A 23,283-nucleotide genomic window follows, 5' to 3' on the forward strand; every position below is an offset into this window, starting at 1 on the left:
GCTTGTTTGTTAGTATGTGTCTCCAGCAGCACAGAACATCTGTTCATGCACTCATTTGTGTGCAGCTGCGTGTTTGACAAAGGCAGAACCAGCATTGCCGGTCTCAGATCCCTGCTCCCAATCTTCCAGTTAGGTCAACCATCAAACGCTTCCATCCTGCCCTCCCTCGCACCTCCTCACCCACCAAGTTCCCTGCCCTCTCTTTCTCCCACTCTCTCTTCCTCTCTATCCCTCTCTTTGCACACAAGCCAGCTGTAAATACAGGCTGGTCCAAATGAAGACATACAGACACACTCACACAGGTACACACATATGCACACAGCCAGAGGGGTCATCCTGGAACAAACACAGCCTTGTCTGCTTGCCCGCTCTCCTTTGCCTTATGTCAATTAATGACTCGCAGTAATTTCACCTGACAATCGGGGCGGCAGCGAGAGGCTAGCTGAGATGTCACGGCGATGACCTCGCTGGCCTGCAGACACTCTTTTCTAATAAAGAATCTCACAAACCCACAGCAACTTCCTTTGTACTTTGTTAATGAGTTATTGATTTGAAACAATGCCCTGGCAAATATTGTCAGAGCAGAGTGACCCTACCAAGGTCATGCTATTTTATTGTATACAGTTTGCACACGCTTATCTGCACGTGGGATTGCATACACACTATAGTTTTTCTTCTCTCTCTCTATCCTTTTTTTCTCCATGGCACTTACTCACCCTCCTCACGCTGTATATTCCTTCATTGCAAAGTCAAATACCACACCCTGTAATACATTTCTTCCTCTCTCTCTCTCTCTCTCTCTCTCTCTCTCTCACACACACACACAAACATACGACACACACACACACACACACCTATTTTCCTGCTTCTAGTTAGGCTTGCACACATTTTCACCTCATTCTCCCTCTTCTCTGTCTCTTTCTCACATCATTATATTCCCAATCCTCCATAGGTGCTATACCTGCTAATTACCCACAATGCCACAGTCATTATTTTCCCATCTCTGCTGCTAATTTGCTCCATACCTTCCTTCCCCCTGCTCAAGCGGACCCATCAGCTTCCAGATAGCTTTTTGCTCATCTAAGCTGTCTGTCTGCTTATAAAGAGAGGAAAGAATGAAACAAATACAAAAAAGAGAGAAAAAAAAAGAGAGTGGAAAGGAATGGCAAAACACTACATGTCCCAGGCATTGATTGGAATGATATTGTAAACAGGTGTCCTACAGGACCACTTTTTAATTGCACACAAAGAGACAAGCATGCCATTGTGCACAAACAAACAGAAACTAACTTGTCTTAATAAGCTATTAGCTAAAACCAAACATGTAATTAGCTGCATAGTTTATTTAATATCTAATCATTAGGCCAAATTAAAACAATCTTGTTCTGTGCTGAGCTCGACATAAGTTGTAATGGCTAGGGATGTTAGGGTGTGGGCTAAAGACATTAGGAGAATGAGAAATTGACAGATTCAGTAAGTTGCGAAATTGTTTTTGACCAAAGCATTTTATTTCATTGGAATTTTTTTTTTTAAAGAAGTGAAAATCTGAAAGGCTTTTTCTGTTGCCCTGTGAATGCCTCAGAGGCTTGTTAGACAACATAAGTGAACAATCAAAAACATAAAGACAATGACACCTGAGGAGTCATTGATAGGACTGTGGAGAAATGTAAAGAGTTATATTATAGTACTATATTCCTTAATTTGAAAATCTCAAATAGAACAGTTTAATTATATTTTTTGAAAATAGTATAGAGTATAACTATATAGTATAACTAAACTGCAGACTCATAAAGACATGATGATTGTCCTAACCTGACGGGTTGGGTAAATTACACATCGTTTGCTGCACCTTTGGATGAGCTGCAGAAATTTAAACCTCAGGTGAGAGAATTGTTTTGTTGGACGACTATTTAATATGCAATTCACAAATTTGGCTTTTCTGTAACAGAAACAAGAAGAATGCCATAAGAAGTCCCTTTTGCAGCAAAGCCTGTGAGGAACACGGCAAACATGCAGAAGATTGCGACCAGCTCCAATAAGAAAATCTATACTTTTGGCAAAACTAAAAAAAATGTGTTTAAAAAAGACACACATATATCATTCTTAAGACACCAACCAAGATATAGGAAAGGAAGGAAGATATAGGTTGGAAGAAGCCAACTCAGGAATAAACGCATTTAAACTGCACCCACATGAGTTATTCTATCAAAATGAGCCAAAGTATATGAGTAGCTAGTCTATAACAGAGAATATTTCAGAATAGCCAAATAATGGCCATTACCAAAATGTACTCAGTAGTCTATTGCCAGAATTGAAAACAGAGTTTTACACATGTCTGCCTTAGGTCCAGTCTAGTTTAGATTATTTTATATTATTATTATTATATTTTATATAATATATATATATATATATATATATAATATTTATATAATAATATATTATATTATTATTATTTTATTTTATATTATTTTATACTTACAACAACTGTCTTCTCTTGAATATGTCTCAACAAGGGACGGCCGATTACGGGGAGTCGTAAACATATCAAACCCTCATACTGAGCATCCATGCAGCAGCAGCGGCAATGAAGACGTCCTTTTATCAATAAGAATCCTCCAGCAAAACCTTGCTCAGTGTTGGCAGCTATTTGCAGCTGGAGACTGGGGGTTTAAAAAGAGAGCATACATACAGAAAACACAAAAGTACTGCTATAGGCATACTGGGAGAGTAATTGCAAAAGAACCTCAGTTTATATTCTACATTTAAGAGAGAAACACAGCTAAACCCGTAAACCCCCATCCAGCTGTAAAGTTTAAACACCTCAAAGGCTTACCAGCAAAAATTTTTTCATTTTTCTTTTAATTAATCTGTATCCACTTTGTTCTGACTATACATCACACCAATTACTGATTAAAAAACTTGAAAAAGTGCAATCATAGTTTGATTTATAGTGCCTTGCCAAAGAGTTTATTTGAAGGAAGAATCCGTCACAAGCAGAGTGTCTGAAAGCTTCTTATTTCATCTTTAATTTTCATCATTTAATTCATCTGGAATAATATTGCTATGTCATATTTGGATACCTTTGAACTCAACATCAGATGTTTCTCTGATCTGCACCTTGAAATAATTAGTGGGAATTCTTTTTTCCAGGGTTGGAACTGGACCTTCGCTAGCAAAAGAGTCCAGACCCAATAAAGTTGTTAAGGTATCCCGTGACACTGTTCTGACACTTTTGGCGCTTCCTAAAAGGTTTTTAACGAAGTTCAAAAGAAGAGAGTGGCTCTTAGTCTCAAGATGTTTTCCAGTTCATTTTCCCCATCGTTTTCTGTGGTTTAGGTGTGGAAGGAGGGCCAGAAAGCGGAGCAGGGAGCTCTAAACTGGTTGTTTGTCAGTGTGTGCTGATGTTGTTGGATTCATTGTTTCCTGCATAGGTCAGGCTTTGGATTTGTGTTGGCGTTGGTCCTATTATTCTGGCTGCTGCGCAACCCATCTCCATCGCTCTGTTCTCCCTGGTTCTCATCATAGTGAATAAACACAGGACAGGAATTAAACCAGGGAGAATTTCAGAAAACAAGAGCATGTGTGATAAATTTATTTTGCGTATGTTTGTAGTTTTTTTGTGTCCCTTATAAAAAAATTTAGAGGGGAGTGTCTATGAAACTGGAAAAAAGAACCAAAAGTACGGTTTTAGAGAAATACCGTATATGAAGTTTTTAAAAATTATTAACTTAATTGGTGTATTCTATATTTATGGCCTATTCCAGCATGTTTGACAGCTTCATCAAGTTTTTTTTTGTTGTTTTTTTTTTACCTTTTGCTTTGCATTCCTTTAGGGGAAACTACAGCTCTCTTTGCTCAACTCTAAGCATGCACAAACATTATCCTCCCCTCAATGCCCCTTGACAGTCATGGTTTTAAGAAAGGGGGCAACAGGTGCACATTTTGGATGCTTCTCTGACAGCCTGGCAGGTGTGCAAAACAGACCCAAAAGCAGCATGGACTGTGTGGCAAAACTCTGGGAAAAAACATCAAAAACTCTGATACCTTATGTGAGAGTTGATGACAGGAAGTTGGTCTCGCAGGGCAGCATCCTCCACTTTAGCAAATTAACCTGCTAGTCAGTCAAGGTGGTTTTGTTGTTCAGTTTAATGAAAAAGGGTCAGGTTGGCATCAATGGCTCCCTTTGTCAAGTTGATGACATAGATATGTGTTTTTTTTTTATCATTATCACTTTTTACCTATAGTACCTTACAAAGTACTTGAACCTTTCTACCTTTCTGTAATTCTACAGAACCAAAATGCTTTGGATTTCATTGGGATCTGGTAGCACAACATAGTGAAAATCAGAAAACTTTTAAATGGATAGTAGTAGGTGACTGTGGCTTATATTGAAGAGTGTTTGTTATTAGAAAGTTGTGGGCTTAGTAGCTGTATCCCCTCTCGCATGTCGACGTGGTCCTTTGAAAGGCACGTATCTCCAAGTTTCTCTGCCAATCTGTGAATCAGTATATGATGGGTTAGTGAGTGTGGCTGATTGGGTGCTTTGAGTTGCCAGCATGATTGGAAAAAACTGTATATATTCAGTCCATTTACCATTATATCTTGCTCGCTTTCATTTAAAGGAGTGAATCTTTTTCTTTAGATTTGTCAGCATTGTCTTTTTACACTAATATTTGTACCTTTCGAAAGAAACCAAGATCACCGGTATTGGTTGGGAAACATCTGTGAACAGTAGCTTTAAATTTAATTAAAAACTGTTTGATTGTAGTTCTAGCTATGTGTTTAGGCTCATTGTCATGCTGTGAACCCCAGTGTCACGGCTGGCTAACCTCCAGCATTTCCTCATCAGTTTTCATCACTTTCTTGGTTTGTGCAGAGGGATAATCGCAGCAGCACATTTTTTTTCTCTCATGAAAATGTGTTTTGGGTTTTGTTTTTTTTTTATAATTTGTTTTTTACAGTGGTCTGGAGGATTTCCACGTTGGCCAAAAACTTTCAGTTTGATCTCATATGAGTGGTTATCTGTCCTCTATAGAGCTCATGGCAAACTACTAATTGTTCCTCTTGGTTTGCTTGTACAGATTGTCAGCCATCCGAGTCACGGCAATCACAAACAGGTTCAAATTGAATAAAACCAGACCTTTCTGGAAATATTTGGACACCTATCCAGAGTATTTGAACAAATCCAAAAGTATTTGTCATTACTGCTGGCTCTCACTATAGCACTCTTAGTTTGATAACAGATGTGTTTTTAAGCACATGGAGGCCCATACTTGGTGCACTCCAAGTTTAATGCCAATCTACGACCCATGCCTCTTTCTCCTGGGCAATTAGAGACTACCATTAGGTGAGACTTGTTTTCAGCTATCTGCATCACCATGATACTCCTTATGTAATTTCTATGGATAAAGTTTTAAGACAGGGTTCAATATCATTGGAAGCTAAAACTTTAATCTACACCCTCTTATTGTTACTGGATTTTTATTTTTTGACAAAGATGGCGTCCTTTACCCCTCTTTCAAACTATCTATCATCTCTCTCCAGGACCTGAATATTATTAAGTGTGTCCTTTACGCTTGAGGTGCAAGTGTACTGCTGAATGTTGCCCTGTGCTGTACTATTTGTTCATGTAGATGTTATTTGGTTTCTCTGTTTTAGGACTCTGAGCACACCAGACCTTATACGTGCCTCTCAGCTTTGGTTTAGGTATTTTTTCTTTGGGATGAAGCAGTTTTTGTCCAACAGTGATGTTCATTTTGTACTAATATTAAGTGTTTTCAGTGAATCCCTCTAAATTTAAAAAAATAAATGAATAAATAAATAAATCTGGTCTGCTTCGTCCTGTGTTAGACCTAATGTTTTTTTCTTGCTAGCTTTGTTGTATTACTAGACAAGTCCCAAGTTTAAGTAACCGGGGGCTTTGAATTATTTCCTGATATGCTTATATATTTTTTTTAGGTTTCTCCACTGGAACAGAGGAGAATCCGATCCACCCCAGAACTTAGAGTCCTGATAACCAGCATTTTATCTTCCAGTGGCTGATGTGAATTAAAATGCAGACTTTAATCTGTGTGTGTAGGTTTGCGGTAAACCTCTGTATTGAAACCTCCATGGTTCGTGGTGTGCTCAGCAAAGTACCTTCTGGAAAAGCTGCTTTTTTCTGGACTTCCATCAAAAACATGTTATTTTTAGCATTCCCTCTTGTTAACTTGATGTTTCTTTTCACTGAGTTAATGTGTTTAGTGAACCTGTTAAACCATTTGATTTGGATCTGAGTGTATCTAAAATAGTCAGTTTGGGCTGTTGCAGAGTTCTCTGCTCTTCACTTCTTCCAAATAAATATCAGCCACAATGCGTAAAACTGGGGAGCCCATTGCATACCCATTGTTCTGACTGTAAAAGTTTTCTTGCTTGAAATATGTGGATGACAGACAGAAGTCAAACAGTTCACAAAGCTGGTTTGATGTTAAACTGGGTCGTACGGATTCTTTATGCCACTATTTAAATAGGGCCAGATCTGGGAAGCATACAACACATGGTTGTCGTTGTCGACTTATTCTCTCACCAAAGCTATGAATCTCTACAGCCTCACTCCAGAGACAGTAAGGGTCTCTTGGGTGCTTCTCTATATATGTTCTCTGTACTCAGACTGTAAGCTTAGAACAGCTGTGTCTGGGTAGGTCCGGAGCTGAGTCATCGTCTATCTGTTTTTAGAAGGCAGAAGTTCCCAATAAATGAAGATTGGGATTTCATTATGACCTAAGCCTACTTTAAACTTATTCTCAACCATATTTGCTTTTGTTTTCTTTTTTACTGATTTTCCCTGAGACCTCAGAGCCCTTTGTGAAATAGCCAGAATTGTATTCCATACTATGAATCTCATTAGCCTGCATTTTGTCATTAGCAGCTATTTTGAATGTATTTGTGAAGTATAGGTGGCTTACACTGACTCCTAAAGGAGCTATAAGCTGTCATAAAGATCTTAGGCCTCGCCTGTAAAGGCTGAGTAGAGATGAGGACAGAGGAAGACAAAGAGGTGAGTTTAAAAACATGTGGTATCTATGGCAAAACGAAGAGTATAGACGATAGGGAGAAAGTAAGGATGGGGAGGTGCACTAATGAAATAAGCCTCATAGATGAAGGGTGACGAGGTGAAGGAGAGGAGGGAGACTTCAAAGCACTTTGATGTCACAGCCTTTCAGACAGACAACTCTGCTCCAGCCATCCACTGTGCACACAATCAAAACCCTTACACACACACCCGCACACAAGCGCGTGCTAAAACAAACGCGCCGCAACGACGGCGGAAGGGCAGAACTTCGTGAAGTTGCCCGCTCTTGCATCACGCTCTGTGAACTAAGGTTGCCGCTGACACTACAATCCCCACATGCTAATATGGCGCAAACACAAACAGTCTGACAGGTTAATTTACTTCTAGACAAACACCACAGCCAAAAAATACACATCAGCACATCATCAAATGCAACAAGCTTACTCAGACTTGTACGTACAGATGCAGGCAAACAAAACACTTCATCAATTCAAAGGATGGCTTCCTTTCCTCTAAAACTTCTGTTTAAACCACATTGTGTTGTACGGTTTTGTGTGTGTGTTCTACACTTTCTCCTCAATTACCACCTTTTGGAAAGTGAAAGTTAAAGTAATTATCTTTCTGTTATAATGCACTATCTTATTAAAATGCAATCACATTCATGGAAGCTAACAGGATAGTCTCTGAAGAGACATCCTTTGTCCTTTACCTTATATTGCTAATTATTTGTTTTGAGTCACATTGAACAGTTTGACACTCAATTAACAGACGAGGCTCCATTCTCCATAGGCTGTATGTTTGTTTATTTTCAGATATATTTTTTTACATTCATAGGTATGCTAATTAGTAGGAATGCGGGTGCTTGTCAGTGCGGTGGGGTCTGTGTGTGTATGGGCGGTGGAGGGGGGGTAGCCGCTCTGTGGCATGGTGTGGAGTTGCTTTGGAAGATACAGGTGTTTGCAGTCAGCGACGCTCCATGTGGAGAGCAGCCTCTTGTGGGTTTGCGTTGTTGATTTCTATTGTGAACCAGACAGTTTGATAGGAAATCAAAGCCCAGAATCAATGTCTCAAGTTCATTAACGGTTGCCCTTTTCTGGCCCATACTTTTACTATTGTTCACTGCAGCCTCGGATAAGCACTTACATCTCAGGTTAATTAAACATGTCTTCCAGTTACATGAACTTGGACGTTTGTGTGACTGTATACATACAGATGAGATTGATGTGGGCTCGCTGGTAGAAGCATGCATGTTGTTTTACTTCCTGTCTAATGTTGCTCTGTTCCCTTTGACCTTCTTTTAGTGTCTTTCTATTATGCCCTCACTGCTGTTTGGATAGACCATTGATTCGGCAGTGAGCTACAAATTAAGATTTAAATGTTATGTCATCCTCACTATTGAGTTTTACATCTAGGGCATTTGCAAAATGCAAGACTTATTGATCTGCAGAAGTGTGGCCTTTTGTTAAAGTTACCTAAGGCTAATACCACTTTTATTTTATTTTTTTCCAATTTGGTTGGGCTTAGGGTTAAGGACTCAATGTTTTAGCATAAAAATGTCAATACAGTTTAATAACTACTGATTTTTTTTCAGCGGTTTTGGTAGAGTCAGTTTAAACGTATTTTTGTGTCTCTCTTTGATGTAGATCTGACATTTGAGGTTTGTTTGTTTTTTTTGTTGTTTTTTCTTTTAAAGGAAAATGCCTCATCCGAAGAACACGTGCTCTACGTGTGGGACCACTTTGTGTCCAGTGCTGCGGCTAAGAATGTCTTCATTATTGCCCACAGCTACGGAGGTCTGTCTTTTGTCGAGTTGGTAAGTGTTGTTAGTTTTTCACCTGCTCCCTCTAGTTCCTATTAACGCTGCATTGACACAGAGAATGTCATTCTCACGATTCATCTTCAAAAATGAATTCAGATCTGCAACTTTACATTACACAAAGATATTACTTTTGTTGTAATAAAGTCTAGACAGCCCTGTGTAAACTCTATAATACAGACCTTGGTAAATGATTGTCTTTTCACCTTTAAAGCTAAATGTATCCTGCACATGTTAATTAAAAAAGACAAACATGTATACATTAAGGAATTAACAAATTAGAATTCTTCCATCAACTATTTTGACAGTAAAAGTGGAAGTCGAGTTAATGCGTGATTTTATGACAACATCTCATTGTAACTGTTGAACTCAACTCAAAGTTTATTTATAAAGTGCATTTAAAACAACTGGGTTGTTAAGGAACATAAGATAAAAACTGAAGGCTAAAATACATAAAAACATTACAAAAAGAGAAATTGAATGGAGATAAAATATATCAGGATAAATGTTTATATTAAAATACATTTTAAAATAAAATACGATTTTAAAGTAAAATTTTGCCAAATGTCCGCTTAGACTTGATTAAAAGCAAGTGAAAAATAGATTACGTCTTTCTGCAGCAACGGTCTTGGTTATATTAGTTATATCAAGTTGTTATGTCTGCAATTGGATGTACTTTTTTTACTTTATCTTACAAGCATCCTCTCGACAACTAAACTTTTTTTTTGCTTTTTTTTTTTTCTACAAACCTCGTTAGTTGTTCTACTTTGGCACCAACAAAAAAACTCATAAGTTCACTTATCGGTTTTATCCTTTTCCCTTTTTTACTCATATGTTACTCATATGTATTTTTTTGTTGAATTATAGAAAATCTGTGTGTTAAAAGGCGCAATATGTTTTTACATGTCAGAGCCTCGGTAAATAATAAAAAAAATAGACATTAATAAACAGTGAAATAAGATGAGCTCAAGCTCAGCTGCTACTTTCGGCCTGATTCATCATTATCCTCAGTTTCTAAGCATCTCCTTTGGACATCAGGAAAAGGATGAAACGCAAGGAAGATGGAGGTTTTGGATATGTCGGGATGAGGATAATCTACTTTACACTTGCTCTGTTGCAGCGCTTGTAGATCTCTCTGCCTTCAGACAGACGGTGGATAGTTTAGAAGCTGGTGGGAGGGAAGTGGATTTGATAGAATTAATGGTACACAGGGGACTCTGCAAAGAAAAAGAAAGAAATGTTTTGTTTCATTCTGAGCTTTATAACCCTGCCTTCCAGCAGAAATGGACCTTCAGTGAGTTTCTCATAGTTTACGCTTCGATTTTATTTCTCGAACTATACACTAAATTAGTAATTTTTCAACAGATTTAACATTAACCACTATTAAGGTTTATATTGCCAATTTACAGGTGTTACAAAATGAGATGGAACTAGATTGGTTACCATGCTGAAAGCTCAATTAAAAAAGTAGAATCAAAATAAGTATTATTTATAAAATAAACAAGAAGAATATAGAAAATAAGCAAGGTTTGCAATATAAATATAGAAAACTAACTGCATAGAATTTTGAACTGTAATAGTGGGAGATTACTGCACTACTATAATGTACAACAGTAGACAACCTCAAACTCTCCTCTTGCGCTCTATAATTGTGGTAGTCTGCAAGTGTAAATGACTGTACTCTATAAATGTTGTGTGTACAACAGATGTCGCTTCTGTAAAGACTTAAACTCGCATTTTAGCTGTCCTTTTTTATGCTGTAGTAAAAGAAGCATTATTTTCAACTATGTACTATGGGCATGCTAATGTAGCATATGTTATGTTAAAGGAATGTTGCAGCGATATTTATACTCACAACAATGTCCATTTCTTCTACCTCTTGAGAGGGTGCAAAATTGTGTAAAAATACTTTTAAATTGTGACATTTCTGTGTGGAACTTCTTGCTTTTTCTTAAAGATTTTCAATAGTATGACTTCAAAGTACTGCACTTCATTAGCTCTGCTGATATTTTACACTCCTTGTATTTGAAAGCATCCTCATGAGCTGGAGCTGGGCACAGCTTATGTCTCTGGTTTGTTTGATATAAAACAAATACTGCTAGGTTTACTATTTCCTGTATTATTTGGGAGATGGCTTTTTTCTTTTCTTTAAAAGGAGAGAAGTAGGAAGAAGGCAGCAATGTCTTAGCAGAAGTAACGTGGAATTAAAGGTTTGAAATTGTGCTATTGGCGTTCACAGAGATATTTTCTGTCCATTTCTTTTCTCTTTTTTTCCTGCTATTTTGTAATTTTAATTTAGCTGCTAAATATTCATGTGGTGTTTTGTCTGTGACAGACTCGTGTTCTCCTGGGTCTTCTCACTGTGTGACGAAGACCATCTATTCTCTCCGTTTGAATCAGTCAGGCTGTGTTTTCTTCATTTTCTTTCTCTCTTTTTGTGTTATTGTGCAAAAAAAAGACTTGGGTAAGCTCCTTACTTTCTACTTCTATGCCATGTCCTTGTCATATAACATATGCCCTTAGCGATATGCTAATGTTGCAGATAACTCCATAGCATATCAGATATAGAATAAAGAAAAATCACATTAAAAATCGAATTTTATTGCAGCAGATAAATCGATGGAAATACACTGTTTCAGGTGTTTTATGAGTTACTGTAGAGCTTTTTGTTTCAGGATTCTAAAAACCTCTTCACTGTAAAGTTATAAGATAAAACAGATTTTTCAGGCAAAGACTTTTTTTAAGTGTTGTCCAGGTCTGGATATATAAATGAAAATGATTCCCAGCATCTCTCTATAAATCGTTCATCTATTAACAATCTATCCATAAACTATTCAACAATCCATTTTCTTTCTTTTTCGTTCTTTATAATTTAAAGTTAAAGTTTGAATAAGAAAAAAGAATTAGATAGTTTGGAATTTAAAGTTTGGAAAAGTCTGGAATTTTGTCAAAATATGACAGAGCTGACTGTGGTTTTGTTGTATTTACTGATCTCAGTCCAACAACTGTTTTTGTTGCTTTTTTGCATTTAAAAGTGATCAATTTTTTAAGGTTTAAATGCTGCACAATAAGCTCTTTTTAATACTAAATTAGAATAAAAAACATTTTAACCTAATCTTATCTTATTTGAAGCAATCTCAAACTTTAAAGTTGTCAGTATTCATTTCTTTATTCCTGCTGTTAAGCATTCTGTTATCCACTCATGTCAACACAACTACACACATATACATTATATACACAAGCTCATAGTCTACTTAATTGAGGAGAAAGTGGTCCAGTGAGATGGGATGTGTGTGCATGAGCTGGCAAATGGCTAGCGAAGCCTTTCGGGATGAACCATTTGACACATGAGAAGACCCAGAGAAAACAAGCTGTCTGTGGGTTAATTACTGCTCCCCTTTGCAGTTAATAAATACGTTTCTGATCAAGCACATCAAAAGGCCTAACATTAATTTCTCTTGCCTGCTCCCCTACTGCAGTGCATGTTAGCCAGTGTTTAGAGGGCTCGAGTGTTTCAATGCTATTTGATTCTTTTAAAACACTTCACAGTGTGTGCTGGTTAATTAGACACATCAAAGACTAACAAACTGCCTTTGAATAGCAGCAAATACAGGTAAATAGAGAGTTATACTGCAAGGAATGATTGCTGGCTGGTTCTCAAGCTCAGCCATTCACCTATCCGTCCACAGTCCTACCTATTCCTGTACTGTAGACATTCGGTCAGACTGTTTCTTGTTGTTTATTTTTTTCCTCCCTCTGCAGCTCTTTGGTCTGCAATGTTTGAAAATAACTCAGTCTTTCTTTAGGTGTCAAATCATGTTTTTTCTTATAGTTCGTAATTTATCAGAAACTATTTGAGGATTTGTACCAATATAACCCATCTCTGTGTTTGTAATCGAACTCAAACATGTAGAAGAAAGTTTGGGATCTAAGCTCTATATTCTGCAGATCTATTCCAGCTGTTTTTGTTCTTTGATTAAAGCATCCCAGTGTCTAAAATGAAAAAGGAACAATTTGGTTGGACTGAAAGACTTGCTTTCAGCCTTTTACATTTTTTTTTTATGTCCCCATCACTCAAAATCACCAGAGCAGAGATGCCTCTCAATTACAAAGTCATCAACATATTAATGTTACTCTATTTTAGTGATACCATTATTGTATAAATCAAAAACTGTTTTAATATCTTATTGGTGGGACAGACAAGTATTATGCAATGACTTATATAAGAATGCATCTGTCTCCCAGTACAGCAGGATATGGATGTCAAACAGCCCACCACCACCACAGCTCCTCAGAGACATAGTTATAGATTTTTGAATATCCCCTGTGAACATGCTGTATATAAACTGTACATGGTATCTGGAAATCTTTCTCTGTCATGCCATCTGTTTCAATTCAGTCTTCAGTTGATGCAGAGTCTTTCTTCAGCATCTTTAGTTTTGCTCGTCTATGTATAATGATTGCTGTGGGAGGCGTTGGATATTGAAAAACATTGCTCAGGTGAGACAGGTCAGGAAATTTTTTGTCTTCAATGTATCTCTGGTTTATTTTTGCATATTTTCATATTGAAATTTCATATTGCCTAGTGGTTGGAGCAGTGCACTTGTGCTCTGAGAAGGTTGCAAGTACCCGTTCGATCACCACAGCCTCCACTCTGGGTCCCTGACACAGACCCTTGACCCCACAGTACTCCCCAGACGCCACACAATGGTAGCCCACTGCTCCCCAAGGGGATGGGTAAAATGCAGGGATAAATTTCTCCAATGTAAAATCAATAAAGTTCAATTATTATTATTATTATTAAAGAAGGCAAGTTATTTTTCTATACAAGTTCATTTTTAACTGTAGTTGCATTTTTTAACTACACAACTTTATGCTTTAGTTCACAAGTATTTAGCTTTAAATTTCATTCTCCTTGTTTTTCCTTCTGCACTATCTATTGATAACATTTAAGATGTGCCTTAGGCAGATTATTGCTATCTATGCACTCTAAGCAGGACTCTGGGTTTCAGCATGTGGTGTAACTTCATGCTTGGTAATCTTCTTAATAATTTTTCACTAATCCTTTATTTCAGTTGTCGAATAATTTTTTTTAAGATATCCAGGTCCAAAAGTCAGTTACCATAGTCAAAAAAACATTTTTAGGTTGTTAAAAATGTTAACTATACAAAAACTTAACAGAAGTAAATCCTTCATATATCAGTAGGCACATTTTTCATATGTCATTCATTCACTAATGTTGTTTTGCTTATCTGAGATTGAATGGAAGAGGTGAGGCTGTGGTTGTGGCCCGTTCCTCCGAACTAACAGTTAAGTTTGGGGCTAAGGTATCGATTGGGTTAGGTTTAGGGCGTTTGTCAGGTTTAGGCCATAGAAAGGGTTGAAAGTGAATGAAAATCAATGCGAGTCAACACAGACTCTCACTACCTATGAGAATATATGTGTGTATATGTTTGTAAAATTTTATTGAGGTAAAATATTATTTTAGAGAATTATTTCTCTAATGAAATTGAGATAAAATTGAAAGAGATGTTTCATCTTGAGGGGCTATCCAATAATGAACAAATAAAAATGAATAAATAATTAGAAATCAATAGCTGTTTCAATAATTGATTCTAAATGTCATGTGATTATTTTTGAGGGAATAATGAGTTGGTATCTATAATTTAAATTTCATGCTGATATTTTTGTCATGGCCATGAAGCGAAAGAATTAACTTCAGTCCATAGATGATATTGATAGACAAGTAAATTAAGAGCTTTACTATTTTGCTTTAATTCTTTTTCACAATAACAGAACATACAGTGCACAAAGACAAGACTCGTGGAACTTATGACAGAAAACCCTATTCATGGTTTGGATGCAGATGTTTGTTTATTTGAATTCCTGAATCTTCGGAATCCTTCGGTTGGACTGAATATAAAATTGATCTTGGAATCACAGAACGTTGATCCAGCCCTACTTAGTGTGCTGCCTCAATCATGTTTATTTTTTTATGTTAAAGTTGAATGCAATTTTCAACATTGGAAATTTTAAATTAAAACGCCCGTATAGTTGATAGTTAGCTGCTGTTTCCGATTTTATTCTTTAGTGTCTTTATTTTTTATCTCTGAAAAGAAAATCTGTGGAGGAAATTGGTATCAGTGTTTAGGTTAGTTTATCCTAACAGTTTAATGTACCGGTAACAATTGGTCGCTGATCGATTTTGTATGATTTCACCTTATATGTTCTCTAAAGTCCTCCTACATACTACGGTACTTATAAGTAAAAAAACAAATAAAACACCAACCTATATGCGTATATTTTTGTCTATAGTTGGTTCAAAGTAAGTAAGCAAACAAATTAACTATACAAAGAACTCCACTTTGAGGTTTATTCAAACACTTTAAAAGTAGTGGAACCTTCACCTAAGGTCATAAAAATACAAGTAAAAAAATCACTTAAGTCTTTTTGGCTATGACTGTTATGAAAAGCCGTTCAATTAATGATGTACAGTATGCTTGTGTCGCCTGCATTAGAAACTCTTAAGTGCTTGCCCAACTATCGCTGCTGGTTTGTTTTTAATCTCAAGGTTCTCCATAGCTGTGGGCAGTGGAGTTTTAGTTCATTTTCCTGTGTGTATATTATATTTTAGAAAATGAGGACATGGATTTTGTATGGATCTGTATTCACTCAGTAAAAGGTGTTTGTGCATTCACAAGTGCAATAAAAAACATGCACAATCGTGTCAAGCCCTGCCTAAAGACGCCTCTATCGTCCTGGGCAGAGTTGCACAGTGGAGAGCAGCTATCAGAGCCACATTAGGGGGAGCAGAAGGTGAGAGACGATGATAAATGGCTGGGTCACACTAGCAGAAATTAGTGGAGCCATATGCAAAGCTGTGGTGTTTTGTTTGATGTGAAACAAAAGGACCACCATGACAAAAGTGCCTGCCAGCCTTCACAGCAGGGCAGCAGCCCTCAGCATATACACTATCCAGCAAGACTATGTTTTAATGCGTGCATGTGTTACTACACACCTATCTGTGCTAGGATGCTTTACTGCATGCATGTCATGCATTGGCATGGCTATGGAAGGCTAACATTACCTGTTTCTGCCTGCATCTATTTTATGTGCAATATGTCTGTCTGTGTTTTTGTGCTCAGCTCATAATGACACAATGCCGTCCCTTTGTACACTCTGAGAAGACATGATTTCTTCCTCAGTACAGCTACAGCATATTTGCTCTATTAAGCGGCTGAAATGTAGCCGTCTAATTTCTTTGTGAATGAATAGGATCTTAGAGAGCAGCGCTCCTCTTAACATAAGGATGTAAATTGAACTGTTTAAATGTCACGGCTAGCAAGCTGATTTGATTTGAATTGATTTGCTTGTTTCTTAAAAAAAAAAAAAAAAAAAGACCCCTTGACAGCCCAGCCAAACCTTAGCCGCACTGGCTGCCACAGATAGACCAAGGTCTTTCTTTCCACCTCAACAGCACATTGTAGGGCTTCTGAATTCTTCTATCTGCTATGATTATGTACAAATGGCCTTCATTTGCCATCCATTTCAAAGCTGTAGTGCTGCATTGTGACTAGAGGCAGATGATGCAGACCAAATTACAGCGGGTTTGCTGCCTGAAAAGGATACTCGCACAATAGGCTTTGTGAAGTATTCCCTTCAATATGTCGCCATTATTATCACCTTTGTTGGTGTTTCTCTCTATGTTTCAGGAGATTTTTTTGGGGTTCTGTCTTGCATTTGTGGTGCCAGAGGTGTCTGGGATTAGAAATATTTTGTACTTCTTGTGTCTCTTATGGTACTACCTTAAAATTTATGTTTTGGATTTACTTATTTTGGAGGAAGAAAAAACAATTTAATAATATAAAAGTCACTTACTTTTCTCATTTGTTTCATATCTCCCACTGTTACCTGTTTTTCCCCCACTCTGATTGTAAAGCACATGACATTTTGTGTTAAAAATGTAACATAAATTCTACAAAAAACGTTCATATGCTGGTCTTACTATATGAGTGGAGCCAATATCATAACTTTCTGTAACATAAATATTGTGTCGACTTCATTACCATTAAAAGTAGCGCGATATATAATTTATTATTTTACTTTCTTCACATTGATTATCTTATCAACAAAAAAAAAATTGTTTGTGGTTTTATTTGTTTTAACTATAAAGATTGTTTTGATATTTACATCCTGTGCCTCAGTTAGACTTAATTCATGCCTGACGCATCTGCAGGATCTGCTTGGCCGGATTGCGTCATTTTTAGCTCCAAAGCCCCTCTGCATGGCGTCTACACAGACTGATTTGCTACGCCATACACCAAGGACTTCTTGTAGCGACCTGGACAGCTCTGCATGGAAAAAATGGTGGACGAGCCAACACTCCTACTAGCAAGGGTTTGCAAATATAAACACTGAGCAACATCTTTTTATTAAGCCCATAAATATCAATATGATCAACAAGTTGTGACAAACCTCCTGAGAGTAATTACTGTCACACTTTGATGATACAAAGACGCTTTAAAAAGTTGTAAAGAGCTGTTCTTTCTTCTTCCTGATGTAGTGTCTTGTAAGCTACCTAATATTCTGGACTCAACAAGAATATTAGATAGAGGGGGGGAAGCTGCATGAAAAATAAAAGCTGCTGAGGTTGTGACTGTGCCTCAAGCATAACAGAGCCTTAAAGGGACCTATGACAGGTGCATATTGTGGTCTAATATGTTGTAATTATTCAATTAACCTAAAAACTGCTCTTTCTGAAACATTAAATCTCATAATTACTTCAGAATTTATATCTAATTTCTTATTGTTTTCAACCATGGGCATCACCATTTTTTCTCATGCAAAATGAATGCTGGGTGTATGAAGAAGTAAGGTCTTATTGGACCGAAACCGACAGAGTAAACACAGTAAGGCTAACATTAGCCGAGTTGTTGTTTTATAATATTGCATTTGACTGGTGCAATTGTAGAAGAGGCCACACTCTGTCACTGCCTCAACGTTTTCATGACTGGTTATACATAAGATATATGCTAAAACAAACAAATATGTTCAGCTTGTGATCTATGGTTTACCATATTAGATGGAGCTATCACCATTAGAGGAACCTTACATGACATCAAACTCATATCTGAAGATAATGAACGACTCATTGCTGTTTAGCTGGACACAGCTAATGCTACAGGGGTTATATATCATTTATTCAGAATGTGTTGTAATGGGGGGGGAAGCATTGTCAGTGCAAAATTTTTTCAATTTAATAAGAATAAACCGCTTACAGTATTTCTATCACATTGTGTCACATTTACAAAAAAATATATTTCTGAAGTAATGTCTATTGTTACAGCTAATGGTGGATTTCTTTTACATTTTCTGAGTAAGGAGTTAAGTTATATGTAACAAATTAACCATTTTTCTAATTTGAAAATAATATATTCTTGTATAAACATAGTAATTACACTGTGTACATTTTTACTCATTTAGTTCAGTTTATTTATATAGTTCCAATTCACATCTCATCTCTCATGCACTTTACATTTCACCAGATAATACAGTCAAATTGATTCAAAGTTTTCTATCTAAGTAAAACCAGTTGATTTCATCGACTCATTGACTTGAATGCAATCCCTCACACTAAGCATGCTTGTAGCGACAGTGGAGAGGAAAAACACCCTTTTAACAGGAAGAAACCTCCAGCAGAACCAGGCTCAGTGCGAGCGGCCATCCACCAAGGCCGACCCCAGTATATCTTCAATTTATTAGCTTAAGTTGAGGTATAGTACATGATTTGTTAGGACAATACACAGTACTCGCTGAACTTTTGTCGCATAATGGATCATGCGACCTAGAGCACCACTTTATAGCAGTTTGACCTCTGCATAAAAATAATAAATAACCCTAAAAAAATTGTTAGACATAAAACCAGATATGAAACTTTATGCTCAGACAATTTTTTTTTTTTTTTTTTTTTTTGGTGTAGGATTTACTCTAAAATGGTGAATAAGATCTTGTCTTTAAAACTTACTCGATAACTTCTCGTTGTGCTGGTCCATAGTGTTCAGCTATTAGATTTTAAAACATGGAGGGAGATTATTTAAACAGTGCCGTGTTACCAGTTGTTTTTAGGGTGGCTAAATCTGAAACTTACAAGTCTAGCATTATAGCAGTGTACATCATAAAAAAAAAATGTAAGTGCTTTGTTCTTTTATTTTTTTTTCAATAGTTGCAACATGAATACACACATCTAGCCATTAGACCAGTGGTCTTAAACCCTCATGCACCTGCCTTCAATATTAGTTCATCATCAGAGCTCTGCAGAGCTAGACTGCATGCTGGAAATTAGTCTAGCCATTTGATTCAGTGGTGTAGGCGCATCTAAAAGTAGCAGGACACAAGCCTCTATATGATATTGGAAGTTTAATACAAATATTATTTTGTTAACCTTTACAGATCTGCTATATTTAGCAAATGTCACAAAATAGTGGTTCATCTAACTTCCTCAGATCAACATCCTGTTATGATGTTGTTTCCATTCAGCATCAGCAGTCTCACCTACAATGCTGGTAGAATTCTGACATGTTGATAATATTAACATACCATCTACCACTTGGCTAGTCTCCATACAAACCAGCTAAATGGAAAATAGCTCAGTATTCCCTGCTCAGTAGCTACAGGTAGCAGAATTAGAAAATGGGTCTGTATTAAATCCTTAAGAAGTCAAGTTTTAGATACTTATATACTCCAAAATACAGCTACAAATCTTTATGCTCTTTGGTGCATCACATGTCCCAACAGTGAATTGCAATTTATGAAGAATAAGAAACATTTAGGAGTTTTTAAGGGTTATGTGTCTGAAAACAGTAAAAGATAATTTAAGTTTGTTAGAAAGCTGAACCATATTTAAAGTTTCAAGTTTTGAGAGATTTCCAACAGCTGTCAACATCTTTCCTCCTTTCCCTGTTATTTTTTTTGTTATTATTATTATTTTTACCGCTATAGTATTAATTTAACAATACAATTTTCCAAACATTTGATTCAGCTGTCAACATCCATTATTTTTTTCATTATTTTTACCACTGTAGTATTAATTTAACAATACAGTTTTTCAAACATTTGATTAGAATACAAAGATAAATCCAGCTCACTCATTGAGATTAAAGACCAATCTTCATAAGAATTATGAAGATATTTAAAAACATTTTTTTTTTCAGATTTTAATATTCTACTCCATGTTTGACTAATCAATACATTGAGGATCTCCTGCTTGTGCTTTTCTCAGGTAATCCAGTGCTTAAATTATTGCAATTAGTGCCCTTTTTTACTAATACTGTATATTAAAGGTGTCATTAATTGAACCCCCGTCGGCCTCTGCAGATGGCCGCTCACACTGAGCCTGGTTCTGCTTTAGGTTTCTTCCTGTTAAAAGGAAGTTTTTGCTCTCTACTGTCGCTACAAGCATGCTTAGAGTGAGGGATTGCCTTCGAGTCAATGAGTCAATGCAATCAACTGGTTTTCCTTAGATAGAAAACTTTAAATCAATTTGACTGGATGATCTGGTGAACTGTAAAGTGCCTTGAGATGACATCTGTTGTGAATTGGCGCTATATAAATAAACTGAACTGAATTGAATTAATGAAACCTGTGCTTAGTAGGATCACTGTTCACTTTCTAAACATCCAGTTTAGGATTGAATTTAAATATTTTAAATCTAATCAAATGATGACTGGATTCTTTAAAAACAATTCAACGGTCATTTTACTTAGTTTTTGCTAAAGATGTAGATTAGTTGTTAACTTTAGCCTCCTCAGTAGCAATTGCTTAGCTAGCTTTTTTTTCTCTATAGGCGCACACACGTGTTTGACATATTGTGTATCGCTGTCACAGTTTTACAATGTATATTCTAAGTGTTGCCATACACACAGCCTACATCTGCTGTAGGCTTCTATAGTGCTTATGAAACCCGGTGTTGTTAACTTTTCTAAAGAGCAGCCTTTATTATTAGACGTTATACGAGTAACAGGGTAATGAATCAAATCCTACTTCTTTTCTGTTTTTTTTAACTGCAAGCAAAGATTAATGCTTTATTTAACAATAATAGTGTAAACCTTCTATAGGTAAGGTCAGGTGCTGCTAGCAACTGAATAGCCCTTTATGACAGATTTCACTCAGATGTAAAATATTGTGGCATTTGAATAACAAAGCGTACTTCTTGTTGAGGTCGTGCTGCTTATTAAATATGAGTGAACAATGTTGAGTTGTTTTTATCCGACACTTTTAAAGATGACGGTGTCTAACCTAAGTAGAACCATGTTTCCATGGTGATATAATTTGGAGTAAGGTATCTCTGATAGGTATCATTTTTTTAAAAGACTAAATTAACGTCTCTTTCCCTTTTATTTATTTTTTATCCTTTATTAGGAGCAGAAAGGAATTGGCAACCCATCTGTCCTCACCACATTGCTTTGCAAAGGCTTTCTAATCTCTCGTGTCTCGCTGCACCCACCGTCTACCCCAACTCTTCACAACAAGGCCTCTTTCGCCTTTTTGTGATATAAGACTGTGAACTGGATGAAGTTCATTTGAGTTCAGTTAAATCTTCAGGGATTCATCATTACATATTTACTGGCTGAGGCTGATCTTGCTGTAAGGTTCTACCCTCGTCCCATTGATCTAGTGCGCATGTTCACTCCTGAGGTTACAGGACGTGCTTCCATTTGCATAAGGCCCTGGGCAAGGTTCTTTCCACCATTGATTGGCCTGTCCGTGAGCGCCCCGTGCCTTCTCACATTGATCACTTTGTTTTTTTTTCCCGGAGACAGTGCTACTCAGAGTTCAGCTGCAGTTCTGGCATATCAGACCTGCCGGAGGAAGAGGGAGCGACTGACATGGAAAGCGAGGGAGAGGAAGAGGAAAAAGAAACAGGGGCAGCTAGGAGTCAAAGCTGAAAAACTTTAGTGCAAATCTTTCAATAAAGTTAGAAAAACAAAAACAACTGAAACTATCCACACCTGCCTCATCAATACATGATCCTTTATAGAATGCTTTGATTATCCCAGAGAAAACTAGTGTTACAGTCATTCAGTTAAATTGCTCACCTATAATAGAAAAACACTGAAACCAAATTAATAATATAACAGGAGAGAAAAAACATTCTGTGATGAAAAAGTAAAGCTTGAAATAAACTTACAATAGGGAGCTTTAAACAGATAAGAGTTGAGCATACACCATGCTATATTAATTAAACTACCTCTATCCTTTTTTAAAAATTAGAATTCTCTAAGAAATGTGCGTCAGTGAAAGTTTCCTATGTTGTGATACAGAACAGCCGGATGACATCAGGAAGGGATAATTTGATAAATTAAGATGTAATTAATACATATTGTGTTACATTGTAATACTCTTTATCTTACACTGTATTATTGCCTAATATTCACCTTTGAAAACTGATGGGTTTTTTTCAAAATGACTTAAGAGGTACTTTTATAATTTCAGACTAAAATTCAAATGTTAAACATCATATATTTAACTATAACATCAAGCCCTGGCTACATGGCGTCAGTGATGGCGAAAGGCTCAGACTCCCATGATGCATCTCTTCTCTTTGTTCCTGCTTTGTAAAAGCAGCGTGCCGCTTTGTCTGGCTTTCCCGTTTCTCCTGTCTCGTTGGCTCAGTGGTGAGGTTTCACTCTCCGCTGTCTTTTCTCATTTTTGCTCTCGCGCATTCATTCTTGTTGGGCATCCTTTTTCAGGTTATTTCACTCTTCTCAGTCATTTGTTGTTTTCTACTGTCATGTCTAATAGGCAAACCAACCCATTTTTGAAAAAAGGTCCACCTATTATTTTTCTTTTTACAGTCCTGCTAGCCTCTCTCTTTTATCATTTACCCTTGATCCTGTAGTGACATATTAACACACTGTTGCCCCTTCTTCTCTCCTTTCTTTTTCTTACTAATTGATAAAGTTTTTTCCCCTCATCTATCTCAGCCAAAGCATGACATCCAATTTGCTGTTAGTCCTAGCAAATCAAACATCTGTCCGTATTCTTTATTGTTTTTACGATCATAATTAAAGCTTCCTCCAGATGACCACCAAGGTAAAATTGTGTCATTACCCCTTTTTTTTTTTTTTGAAAATAAGTCAGATTTAGATACATGTATTCTCTGTCAATATAACCTTAAAATAGGGCTCAGTAAATATTATTTTATAAGCTGACTCTCCTTTAATTTTCGCTCGCCTTCCATTGTGTCATATAGTGTGCAGCCGCTGTGGCATTTCCACACATTCACCTGCTGTGTCTGGGTGTGCCATTCGGTTACGACCTAGGTCACCTTCAGCAGAGAGGGAATACAAGTGCTTGACATGAGGCTTGAATGTGGTGAAGATGACATGTTGACAGCCCAAATTATTCACTTGTCACA

At 36.8% G+C, this 23,283-nt stretch overlaps 1 protein-coding gene across 1 annotated transcript in view; it reads left to right on the forward strand.

Annotated features, from left to right (window-relative positions):
• Positions 1–23,283, forward strand: part of fam172a (family with sequence similarity 172 member A) — a 189,942-nt gene that overhangs the window by 87,140 nt on the left and 79,519 nt on the right. The window contains exon 8 of the mRNA XM_015373311.1: positions 8,745–8,864. Within this exon, the coding sequence (XP_015228797.1) occupies positions 8,745–8,864 (120 nt within the window). The remainder of the gene's footprint in view (positions 1–8,744; positions 8,865–23,283) is intronic.

This window comes from Cyprinodon variegatus, unplaced genomic scaffold, assembly GCF_000732505.1.
Source record: "Cyprinodon variegatus isolate N-32 unplaced genomic scaffold, C_variegatus-1.0 Scaffold85, whole genome shotgun sequence".
Classification (NCBI taxonomy): Eukaryota; Metazoa; Chordata; class Actinopteri; order Cyprinodontiformes; family Cyprinodontidae; genus Cyprinodon; species Cyprinodon variegatus.